The sequence below is a fragment of the Corythoichthys intestinalis genome, chromosome 15 (assembly GCF_030265065.1).
Source record: "Corythoichthys intestinalis isolate RoL2023-P3 chromosome 15, ASM3026506v1, whole genome shotgun sequence".
NCBI classification, from domain to species: domain Eukaryota; kingdom Metazoa; phylum Chordata; class Actinopteri; order Syngnathiformes; family Syngnathidae; genus Corythoichthys; species Corythoichthys intestinalis.
Window position 1 is genome coordinate 5,576,231 of NC_080409.1, and position 12,901 is coordinate 5,589,131.

General features: G+C 37.7%; 1 protein-coding gene and 1 long non-coding RNA gene across 8 annotated transcripts; one reads left to right on the top strand and one right to left on the bottom strand.

Annotated features, from left to right (window-relative positions):
• Nucleotides 1-977: 977 nt before the first annotated feature.
• Nucleotides 978-11,999, bottom strand: LOC130930594 (protein FAM181A-like). 2 transcript variants are annotated; one of them, XM_057858556.1, is made up of 2 exons: nucleotides 11,720-11,999; nucleotides 978-2,196 (listed from the first exon to the last, which is right to left on the bottom strand). In XM_057858556.1, the coding sequence occupies exon 2, from the start codon at nucleotides 2,124-2,126 to the stop codon at nucleotides 1,389-1,391; it is 738 nt and encodes a 245-aa protein (XP_057714539.1). In that variant the 5' UTR covers nucleotides 2,127-2,196; nucleotides 11,720-11,999; the 3' UTR covers nucleotides 978-1,388. The 2 variants fall into 2 exon arrangements, with proteins under 2 accessions (XP_057714539.1, XP_057714540.1); XM_057858557.1 differs by lacking the exon at nucleotides 11,720-11,999 and adding an exon at nucleotides 3,920-4,896.
• LOC130930595 (uncharacterized) lies at nucleotides 4,273-7,673 on the top strand. 6 transcript variants are annotated; one of them, XR_009067078.1, is made up of 10 exons: nucleotides 4,323-4,417; nucleotides 4,832-4,865; nucleotides 4,945-5,043; nucleotides 5,108-5,214; nucleotides 6,438-6,498; nucleotides 6,571-6,621; nucleotides 6,822-6,890; nucleotides 7,005-7,113; nucleotides 7,197-7,266; nucleotides 7,401-7,673. It is a non-coding gene; the product is annotated as an uncharacterized LOC130930595 (long non-coding RNA). The 6 variants fall into 6 exon arrangements; XR_009067079.1 differs by lacking the exon at nucleotides 4,832-4,865 and having other exon boundaries at nucleotides 4,273-4,417; XR_009067080.1 differs by lacking the exon at nucleotides 4,323-4,417 and having other exon boundaries at nucleotides 4,427-4,865; nucleotides 6,571-6,625.
• Nucleotides 12,000-12,901: the final 902 nt, after the last annotated feature.

Below are 12,901 nucleotides of genomic sequence, written 5' to 3' on the forward strand. Positions count from 1 at the left end.
GTTAACAATCAATTTGAATTTGTTATTTATTGATTTTAATAAATTGTTCAGTATTAAAAAACATGTATCTTGAGTGTATTTTTACAGGTTGTATTTGACTTTTTTTTTTTATTAAGGGAATTTGATGCGCTTTAAGTCTTTTCTGTTAAAAAACCCTCAATGTGAACTAGGCCAGCAAGTAGGACTGAACGGGCTCTTGCAGTTTGGTGTAACTCGGATGTCACGCAACTTGGACGGCACGTCAGGCCTAATAGTCAATGCAGTCATGTTTAAGCTGGGATACCTCTCATACATGCCAGATATGAAAAAAACTGAACCTTGGAACAGGGAGTTATTAGTCATTTACTGAATTTGGCATGTTGACCAAAATAAAGGCCGACTTTGGCACCCTAACCAGGTCAGGGCCGTGAATGAAAGCTCACCATTTTGAACTTTAATTCTCATGTGTCTCATGAACAGTCTCACTAATTCTAAGGAAGCTCCAACTAAGGCAAGCAACCAATGTTTCAAATGTGCACCCTGTATATTGACTAAAATTGCATATTTTTTCCAAACCTAACCTTTTTTGTAAACCCTAACCCTAATAATTAAAATAATAAGAATCCTTTGCACTATAAAAGGACTCTCGCACCACTGCTCGGTCCGTAATAAAGTTTAAGTGATTGTAAGTTGATCTATATTGCTTTTTTTTCTTCAATATTAAAAATATCAGTGTTATGCAGACGTGTAGTTATAATAATATTTTTTTAGACAAACCATACTTTTTACAGTGTTGGCAGAAAGGGGGGGTGTTAAACGTTAACATTTTCTGGGGGGGGGGGGGGGGGGGGTTGTAACACAAATTAATTGAGAAGCACTGCATTAAGATGACCTCTTTTGGCACCTCAACATTAAGTACATTTATATTTGTCTATGCCTTTTTTAAAACCCAATTTATCTCATCTGTATGATATGTCTATTTATAAACACTGTGATGTGACTTTCTCCTCTTTAAGATGTTTTTTATTTTATTTTTTTCTATGATTTTAATATCACAGGAACCCTCACTGAGGGATAAAAATTAACTTAAGCCCATGGGACCTTTTGTGGGAATCATTTATTTAAGATATGAAAGGGGCCTTATCAAACATTACTGTGACACACAAAAAAAGCAATTCTATTTCTCACATTTCTATTCTCATAAGATGAAGGAGACCTTGAGAGGTCTTCAAAAAGTCCTAAAAATAGAAACCTGTCAACTCACTGTCTGGCATCAGAGAAAGAGAGAATGAAGAAGTGCATTTTAGTCCTCTAGGAGTGAGCAAAAATAGACCCAAGTATTCCATTAAGTGCTTCAGGAAGTCTCATTATTGATTGCTGGGTAGAACATAATTTGTCTTGTTTACTTTTTAAATGAAGCCAAACACGCTGAAGATAGGGGAAGGGACTGTGGGCTTGGTTGGTATAGGTTTGACCACCACGTGAGGATGAATCTTCAGTCCGTGCTGCTGTTCCGCTCTCTCGGGCTCATTCTTGCACCACAGTCCCAGAGCTGGATGTGGCACCACAATGTGACCATGGAGAATCTGGTGGTATTGGTGCTGGTGACTCTGGAAAGGGCAGCAGGCGCACAGGTTCAAGTCCCGGTGAGAGTTCCGCTCTAATTTGAGCGCGTCTCTGGAGAGCGTGACCTTGGCGTCCTCCTCTTGACCTCCCTTCCAGTGTTCTTTTGTCTCCAACGAGGCGGCGTGACTCTTTCTCAGCCCTGAGTGGGAGTGCTCTCTCTTGCTCAGCTTGGGTTCCTCCCAGAAAGAGGCCGGGAGCTGGCGTTTCCTCATGGGCACCTGTTTTTCAGTGACCCCCACTTTGTCTGTACTTGTGTGCCCACAGCCACCGGCATCCTTTTCCTGCCCCTGCGTGCCATGAAGGCCGGCAACTGGCTTGGCACACTGAGCGGACCTGAGCGGGTGACATCTCGGCACCCGGGAGTATTTCTGAGAGAAGCGCTTGAGCTGTTTCTGCAGATACTTCCTGTGGTCCACCGAGCGTCTGCACGGGGCCGACTTATCCAAAGCCGCCTTGATATCACTGGATGCCAGATTCACGAAATTCAGCAGCGTTCTCACCTCGCTATCTGCATTTGCCATTTCATCCAACACTTCATGTAGTAGTTGTTCATGAATCAATCCATGTTAAAAATGGTCCATCTTGAAAAATCTGCAGGTATAGTAGGAGAGAGAATTGTCAATACTTCAGACGTAGACGTCATAATGTATTGATGGGTCAGATTGATCATGCACTGCGCCTAAATAAATGCTAACTACATTTTATTTTATTTTTTTTTGCTTTTAACCAAGATTAGAGACTGTTTTACATCCGTATCTATAAAGATTTTGGAGATTTAAGCATTTATTCACAATAGTTTTCACCAGAAAAGCTCTGTTTACATCAGGCGGCTATTGCTACATTCACTAACAGACTAGCATTGTACTTTGACATATTTATGTAAAATAAACATTAACTGCATGTTTTTTAAATGCTTTTAACCAAGAATCGAGACTGTTTTACGTCCATATCTATAAAGAATTCAGGGATTTAAGCATTGATTCACAAGAAATTTCACCGGAAAAGCTCTGTTTACATCAGGCGGCTGCTAGCTACATTCACTAACAGACTAGCACTGTACTTTGACATATTTACGTAAAATAAAAACTAACTGCATTTTTTTATTCTTTGCTTTTAACCAAGAATCGAGACCGTTTTATATCCAAATCTATAAAGAATTTGGTGATTTAAGCGTTTATTCCCAAGAATTTTCACTGGAAAAGCTCTGTTTACATCAGGCGGCCTCTAGCTACATTCACTAGCAGAGTTGCAATATACTTTAACATATTTACGTGAAAATAAACGCTAACTGCGGCGGCACAGTGGCTGAGTGGTTAGCGCATCTGCTTCACAGTTCTGAGATCAAGGGTTCAATCCCGGGCTTCGGCCTTCCTGTGTGGAGTGCATGGTAGGCTGATTGAACACTCTAAATTGTACGTAGGTATGAGTCAGTGCGTGAATGATGTCTGTCTCCTTGTGCTCGGCGATTGGCTGACAACCAGTTCAGGGTGTCCCCTGCCTACTGCCCGTAGTTAGCTGGGATGGGCTTCAGCACCTCCGCGACCCTCGTGAGGAAAAGCGGCATGGAAAATGAATGAATGAATAAACGCTAACTGCACATCTTTTTTGTTTTGTTTTGCTTTTAACGAAGAACCGAGACTGTTTTAGGTACATATCTATAAAGACTTCGGGGATTTAAGCATTTATTCACAAGGATTTTCAACGAAAAAAGCTCATTGTCTGTGATTCCACTCGATCAGCTTTGACGGCCTCGCCAACAATGCTGGCCTCCTATTTATCGGCACCGTGTCTCGTCAATACATTATGAAGTCTATGCTCCAGATTTGTAAATAAATTATATATATATATATATATATATATATATATATATATATATATATATATATATATATATTTTTTTTTTTTTAAATTTTATTTTCCCAAATCCAAAAACAGCCGTTTCAGTCAAAATCTGTTATGCTCTCATGTTTTCTCCATACAAGGCATGCACAATGGCAGTACACATGCATGCTGGATAGTTTATGTAAGCTACTACTACTAGGCTACTGCAAAGAAAGCGTTCTATTTCACCTACGGTATGTGTTGGAGTTTTTGTATTGGAAATAAAAGAGCTTGTGTGTCGCAATGCAAATGCCCACAACTACATGGCACACTGACACATTTGAAAAGTAAAACTGCCAAAAAGCCTGGGTTTAACACACTCTTTTCACAGCACTAAAATAAATCGTGCAAAAATATCCAGCAGTACTGTGCACACCGGCAGCTCAACAGCAACAACAATCAATTATATGGTTACAATGCAAACATGTCTTACCTATTTGAAGACAACAAAGGACAATCATCTTAATTTTCGACCTCGAATTAAATTTTTGAAAATGTCACAGCTTTTATAAAGAAAAAATCGCTAATTCATTTTTGTGCCACCCCTCCTCTGTCAACAGTTTACTTTTCTTTTCTAATCGTGCCTTATTCAGCGTGACTCGTTAGCAAGGTGTCAGGGGGTGTTATTAATTAATAATTTAAAAAATAACATTTTTTTCATCATATATTGTATATTTAATCTTCAAAGTCAAATGTGTTATTGTTTCCATATGGTTTATTTATTCATTTATAACAAAACAAAACAAAAAAATCGAGAGGAGTCTGGCTGCAGCCCGCCTCTCTCAGTACCCTGCGCCGCTCTTCTCAGTACCCATCCCGCAGACAGGAAATGACGCAATACCGCAGCTCTCAATCCCCTCAGACCGGAAATGTCGTCAACCCTTGCGACGAAAACAAGTTACGTTATTTCACCTCTCGCGAAGAAAACACGGTAAGTGGCCGCACTGAATAAAAGTTTTTAAAAGCGTATGCATGTTTAAAAATGTTAAATAGTTAAACAACACTTGCGGTGAAAATATGAAGTGTTTATTTTGAGTTGAAAAGACCGTACTTATATCTAGTATTCTTAATGTAATTTAAATAATGTCTTCCTTTACTAACTGCATGTGACTTTGCTCTACTTATATTGTTTAATACGTACTGATGAATTCAGCAGCGAATTGGCTAATGCTGCTAATGCTTTTTACATTTTTCACCCCTCAATGAACAGTCTTCTTTGTGTAGTTTTCATTATATTGCACTCTTATTTTTCATTATGTACATGCCTGCAATTCGCAGCTCGCTGTTTTTGTTGTTGTATGGTATTGTTGTTTTGCCTTCATTTGTTTTGTCTGGTCCTTTGTAGTTTGAATGTTGTCACATGATCCAAATAGGACAAGGTTGTAATTTTTTCTTGATATTGTTACTCTGCTTAGCTATATATTTTTTCATCATTATTATTATTATTATTTTTACTAGCTCCTTGATCACCACCCCATTGGGAAGAAACTAAATCACGACCCCCAAATGGTAGTCTTCCCATGCAGATACAGGGATGTCACACAGATCCAAATGGAAGTAAGTAGCATAAGTAGTAATGTACTTTAGATTTTGGACTGTGCTGAACACTTTTTTTTGATAGACATCGAACACTGTAAAACCCACTGTGCAGACAGGACCAATGGTGACAATATAAGACCATGCTGAGCTTCGTGGACGGTTCAAACTCATCCTGCCCAGGAACGGCTGGTATGTTTTTATGTCTGAGACAAATGTTGTGCTCAGTGGAAATCTGGATAGGCTTATTATTCCTTATATTAGTTAACAATTGGACATAATTGATTATTTACTCTTTGTTTATTTAACCAATCAACATTCTCATTAGCTTATGCAAATCTTGAATATAAAGAGGCCAGAAATGGTGTTGATTGTCTAAAAAAAGAAAGTTTGATTGACACGTGCTGACTTTTGGAACGTTGGCCTGAACAATGAAATGGAATCAACTGTGAATTTTGAGGATTTAGTTTCTCTAAAGAACATAATGTCACTTGTACAATTAAGTAAAATGTAACTTTTTGTGTTTGTTTTTTGCAGATATGAATGCATATTTATAACTTGTCTAACAAGTAGCTCATTCAAAGGTATAAAAAAGTATTTTTTGGCGTGTGTAGGGTATTTTAACTATGTAGCCTACAGAATGCTTGTATGGGCTCGTGTAGGTGTCTGCGTACGTTTGTATTTATATAACATATGTCCGTGTGTATAGATTATGTATTTTTCAGGGAAGGACCATATTTGTGGCTGAACCCTATGTTGTTGCAACATGGTGAAAGCCTACAGGATGTGACCCACACATGCATTTGCCTGTAAGGCTGATTAGTAACAACTACAACTTGGAGCATTGGTTCATTTTCAAAGAACAGTCAAATCATAACAAATTAAATGATCCAAATTCCAATTATTTGTGGGAAGAAAAACAGATCCAATCGTGAGATCAGGGAACTATTGTTATCTCTAATGAAATTCAGTATCCATTCATATTGGCATGGCATTTCCATGATGATCCAGAATAGCCTTGTTTGGTTTTGAAGGTATGTTCCAGTCGATCCTTTTATGTTGCCCCTTCAATTAAAGCAGAATTGCACTCCAGATGATTCATCCAATCATTTGAAGCAAATTTCTAAAATGCCACTCTAAAATTGCGAATGTTTTGTTTCAAGGGCGTTGGCCCGGTCTCAACATTGGTAGGGACGAATATAATACAAGTAAGGTTGCTCAAAAGTTGGTGGGGACAACTTTAGCATCCTGAAAAGTTGGTCGTGTTATGTCCCTACCGTCCCTATGCAAACCTACGCCCTTGTTTTGTTTGCATGAATCATTTAAACCTGACTGGTTGGTGTTCTTATGCATGGAAACACGTTTGTAATTGTTTAACTACTGTATTTAATATGAACCTATATTTTCAATTGCAGAAAACGTTGACAGTCAATCAACAGGGGGACATGGAAAGAGAGGATTGGAAGTGAAATAGAGGTATTTGTAAAAGTGTGTATATTCATTGATTCAAAACTTGAAGGAAGTGACTCGGTTAAATTCTTACGTTAGGGTTTTCCGGGACAGCCATAGGGGAAGGACTGTGGCATCTTCATGTTGATGGTAGGTGAGTTTAACTGTCCAATTTTGTCCTCTGTGATATTTGTATTCATTTATCCATTTGTAGTATGCTCTTTGCACTGTTCTGGATGCTCTCTTTGAGTTTAACCATTGTAAAATGAAGTTCACCGAATCATTCAAATTGGGCTACAAAATATCCTTGTCGTTATTCTTTATTTACACTTGTTTTTAATTTTTGTTAGACTGATATGCCAACTCTGAGGAAGTGGTGGTGTATATTGCTAGCGGACAATTTCAAACTTGGGTGCATGGTAAGTCTTTGAAACTGTTGATATGGCATTCATAGGAAAGTAGGTGCACAGCACCTTAATTCTTTGTTGGAAAATGTGGAATACTTATTTTTGTATTTTTTCAACTTATGTGAGCCACAGGAAAGAGTTAGCCCATTGGACAGATGAGGCAAAAGCATTACTGCAGGGTGAAGTGCCACCAGTCTATCAGTTACAGAAGTGAAATTTGAATATAATTGCTGAGGTCAGCTTTTAAAGACTTTTTAGTGTCCATTACTCTGACGCACTTTTGAACATGCCCCCCTTTATTCACTGATTTATTTTTAGGAAGAGGTGCAACCACAGCTCCTTCAAGTTCGTGGTGGCCCACTCCAAAAAGATATGGCGGGAAAAAATGGTAAGATTGTTTATATACCTAGTTTAATGCAATGCCTGAAAAGAAAAATCAAGTATAAAATTAACAAAGCATCATTTTTATTTTACTTATGTAATATTCAAATAGCTCTTTTCTTTCTCTTTTCCAATGAACAGTTTTGGTAAAAGGATTGTGCAAGACAGCACAAAAGCCTCGGACAGGGCTAGGGGAAAAAAAAAAAATCAATGCAGTAGGAGTTCCCAAGCATCCTGCAGATGGAGGAGGATGATCACGAACTACAATGTCTTGGAGCCATTCAAGTTCTGTTTCAACCATCTGGAAGATGGATTTACCTTTTTTGAGGAGATTGTTGACTAAAGAAAATATCTATTTTCTCAATAATAATAAAAAATAATAAAACTAAAAAAATAAAGTTTACCACATCAGAACTGGTTGTATTGAGTTCATTTTTCTACACTTATGAATTAGTTGGTTTTTTTTCTTTTATCCCAGATGTTAGTTGTAGGTAGTTTTAATTACCTGTGATGAAGGCGGGAGTGCTTGCCGAAAAATGTCAGGTAATTAAAACAACCTACAACTATTGTCTGGGATAAAAGGAAAAAAACAACTAACACATGACAACTTTTGTCATTTCTGTTTGAAATAAAGGTGCCTTTCCTGGAGCAGAAAGTTTATTATAGTTTCTGAATTAGTTAATTAGGATCTTCACCCACATGAATGAATTTAAGTAGCAAAATGAAAGACAAAATTGGTTTGGTTGCAACATTGAGAGAATATTACGTTTTTGATACATTAAATTGTAATGAAGCTATATTAATGTGTCCGTTCATAAAAATGTAAGGATGACAGCAATTTTGTAATAATTCTCAATTGGAGTATATTTTACAATTGACAAACTAAAGTACACACTGTGATAGGTCACAGGCGATCTTTCAGTCACTAATTAAACCTTTATTGCAGTAGTGTGTATTTTAATTTTGATGTACTGTAACCGTGTTTTTCATTTTGGTAAAATCAGCAGGCTTTAACAAACTGACCGCGCTTAAAGAGTTAATCTCCCGATTTCACCAAATCAATTTAAGGAGCATATAAATAAATTATTATTTAAATAATAATGAGTGATGCTGAAACCGAAAATAAAAGACGTGCGAAAAGAAAATAAACTAGTATTTACGTTCGAATGGACGCTAACTATTACGATAAAACCGGAAGCTCGGAGCTCGAGCGCAGCTTCATGTTGTCATTTCCGGTCTGAGAGCTGCGATATTGCGTCACTTCCTGTCTGCGGGATGGGTACTGAGACGAGCGGCGCAGGGTACTGAGAGAGGCGGGCTGCAGCCAGACTCTCTTGGAAAAATCCACCAAAACAAATTTTTCTCCCAAACACCAGGGGGTGCTGCAGCACCCTCAGCACCCCACTTACTGGCACCACTGCCTGGACGAACCTCACGCAAGCCCAGGGTAAACATGCAAAGGTTTGAGCTGAGATTTTTAACCCTGAACCTCTGGGGCAGATATGGCGGGGATTGATAACGGCCGAAAAATGTCATTGCATGTAATTGACTTTCCTATGAATGCATTTCAAGGGGAAGTTCAGAATTTTGGACATTGGGCTTAATCTTTGAGTTAGCAGGGGTTTAATTAGTCAGTGGAGTTGATTTCAACAAAATCAGTGCAGTTTGTTAGTTATTTGTTAGTTTCCGGGCTTAGGAGTGGGTAAGCTAGCGCGAGTCAATGGTGCCAGTTTGGCATACCAATTAAAAACAGAACATGCGTGCATGAGAATCACCGATGAACCATGCAATCAATAGTGGCTATGTTTTCAGGATACAATTATTAAAACTTACCATTTCATTTCAATAATTGGAGTATGAACAGCAACATTTGTAATCCATCAGCTCTGCAGGCTGTCTAGCTAAGCAGGGCAGAGTAATATCACATCATTTTTTTTACCGCTGATTTTTTTTGTGGGAATGAAAGGGACTCCCTTGCAGACTGAGCACCAGTGGCTGAAGCAGTCCTCTCTATTGTGGTCGCATTATGCATCTAAAATAGTTATATAAAAGTTATATAAAATAGTCTCGCAGAATATGATGAATCACGGCAGTTTGGTTTGACACTGTTTTTGCTGCATGGGTATTTCGAACAATAATCTTCATTTTGAATTTATTTGACTATGTTAAATCTGTTAATAACATTTTTTTTATTAGCATGCTAAGCAGGCACCATTGACTTGCTCTAGCTTCGCCACTAACGAGCTCTGAAACTAACAAATAACTGACAAACTGCACAGAATTTTTCAAAATCAACTTCACCGACTAATTAAACCACTGCTAACTCAAAGATTAAGCCTAATGTTAAAAAATGCTGAACCCTTTAAAATAAAGACCTAGCCGTTAAAATGTTGTCTATAAAAGTTGTAAATTAATAAAACAAACAACAAAAATGAATGAAATGAACAACAATCCTACAAAGTATTTCATAATGGGTCATAATTATTTTTTTAACAGATCATGTGACTAGCACCTTAGAGACAGTCCTTTGCTTAGTTGAAACGGCACCTGAGGAGGCAAGATGGATATTTAGAATTTATTTAAAACCTAAACTTTCAAAAGTTTTAACAACAACTGAGCTTGAATTGAGGATTAAACACAGACAGTGTAAAGATATATAAACAGTATATTTACCTGATTTTAGTGCTGGCAAATTTATCATGTTAACGGCGGTAATTGATTTTTTTAAATTAATCACGTTAAAATGTTTGACGTAATTAATGGATGCACGGAATGACCTGTTCATGCGTTGCCTCAAACAGTTAACAATGACGCCGTTTTAGCACACTGAGAGCGAAAAGGCAGAGAAGAGCTAGTGGACACAGGCGTCCATTGGACCGCGCCTTTTATTGGCTTAAGCTTTGGCAAGTCTTTCACAACAAATATAAGTATTGTGGCGAACGACGTAGGGAAAAATGATTGGAGACGATCTTTTTCTTAACACTTTTAATTGAACACAACGCAGAACATACTTTATACCATTTGCAGCCACCACTGACAGTCATGGTTGCCCAACTTCCCATCATTCATTTGGGCAGAACAGTCAAGTCGCTACTGTATCATTTAGTGAAAGCACAACAAAAATAACATTTCTATCTCTCACAGGAGACGATTTTTTTTCTTATCATGCCTCAATGAACACAAAGCAGAACATACTGTCTATCATTTGCAGCCACCACTTACAGTCATGGTTGCCCAACTTCCCATCATGCATTTGGGTGGAACAGTTTAGTCGCTACAGTATCATTTAGTGAAAGCACAACAAAAATAATATTCCTATCTCTCAAAAAAATCATGTTCACAAAAAGAAAAGCGTTCAATGCAAAGAGAACAAGCATTCCCAATCAAAAAAGCTATGTAAAATATACATAAAACTTACCCAGACTTTGCCTTGGCTAGATCTCTAATTAATTTAAAACTCGCCTTTGACACCTTGTGGTGTATTTCAATCACTACCTTATGTAGTTAAAGACACTGTGAAAGAACGGCATGGAGCCCATGTGACATCCCGCTCGGCGACGTCAATAATGGCGAGCTATTAGTTTAATTTTTGATAGAAAATTTTACAAATTTCATTAAAACGAAAACATTAAGAGGGGTTTTAATATAAAATTACGATAACTTGTACTCAAATTTATCTTTTAAGAACTACAACTCTTTCTATTCGTAGGTCCCTTTAACAGAAAGAATGTTTATAATGTTAATGCCATCTTGTGGATTTATTGTTATAATAAACAAATACAGTACTTATGTGCAGTATGTTGAACGTTTATGTCCATCTTGTGTGTTATCTTTCCATTCCAACAATAATTTACATAAAAACATGGCATATTTTAGAAATGGTTTGAATTGCGTTTAATTACGATTAATTAATTTTTAAGGTGTAATTAATTAATTAAAAACTTTAATCGTTTGACAGCCCTACTTTATATATCTATCTACATACTGTACATACATACATACATACATACATACATACATACATACATATAAAGTATATATATATATAAAGTATATATATATATATATATATATATATATATATATATATATATATATATATATATATATATATATATATATATATATATATATATATATATATATATATATATATATATATATATATGTATGTATGTATATATGTATATTGGTTAATTTTATTGCTGACACTGCGTTTCGGAGTCAACATCTTTTGTCCCCCCCCCCCAAAAGTCAAACTCCGCCTGTGTCATACGTCAAATAAGATGCTATTGCTTGTCTTCAAAATACCAGTTTTTCAATTTAGGGCAGTTATTATAGATACAATAATACATTACACGACACAAAATGCAACACAAAAAGTAGTATTACATACATATATAAATATACATATATAAATATATGGCATACATTTTTTTTTGAAAAAGCATAATACCAACCTCTGCTGCAAGGATGTGGCTGTGGTCTGCAGCTTCCAGCCTGCATTTGGGGGGTACTTGACAAAGTTGAATGAATATAAACTGCTTGTAGTTATGGTGCTTCCCTTGAACCAATCAGCGACCTCAGGCCCCTCACAATGGACCACAATCAGCCAGCGTGCACCCTGCTATCCAATTCTTCTCCATCGCACGTTGTTGTCATGGAGATGTAGAGGTTAAAACAAAAATCAGCACTTTACTTTTGCGTTGTTGCTTTATGGCGTCCTCCTATTAAGTGCCGTGAATTAAGTGAAACAAAAAACAAAACCATACGCACATTTAACCATTCCATTTGCACTTAATTGTATACATTTAAATAAAGTTGCGTTTGCTTGTCCGAGTTGCGGCGGGAAGTGGAGGATGAGAAGGAAGAGGCGGAGGGGGTGATCTAAAGAGTGCATAACCATGGAAAGGGGCTTGAGTGCTCAAGAATCTTGTCTTTCTGTTTGCCCCCTCAATCGAGCCGCACAAAGGCTGAATTACTCATTCAAACCCGGCGGGACAAAAGCAAAGGGAGCTGGATAGCACTCCTGCATTTGTAGTCAAACATTTAGAGACTTAAATCGAGTCGTCATGAAGGAGAAAGAGTGGGACAAAGCCCATAGAATTGCCATCAGCAAACATTTTCCTGTGTCATATTATTGGGGGTCTCCATGGCTCCCCCTGGCCGACGGACAATAGCACAAGTTTGCACACTCGAATACTGTCACCCTGCCAACGGCCACAACAAGGGCCCATGCAGGACAGGAGGAACGCTGCGGGGAAGGTGGCGGCGCAGGAGGAGGAAAGGCCCACTTGTGAAATGCTAATTGGCCTTCATCCCCTCATTGATGTGGAGGGTCGAGGACGGAGCTTTTGTGCGGACGCCTCGGGGTTGAGTGTACGGTCGGAATTTCACAACGTGGAGTTGCTAAAGTCTCTGGACACACCTGAGAAAATACAAACCCATACCCAAGGGCGTAGATTTGCATAGGGACGGAAGGGACGTACCACTAACAACTTTTGAGGATGCTCAAATTGTCCTCACCATCTTTTAAGCTGTGTTGTAAATCTTACTTTAAAAAAAAAATTATTAGTTACAGTTCCAAATTACTTCAGATTCAGAGATTTTTTTGTAATTGACACCAGCTCTCGCAAGATGAC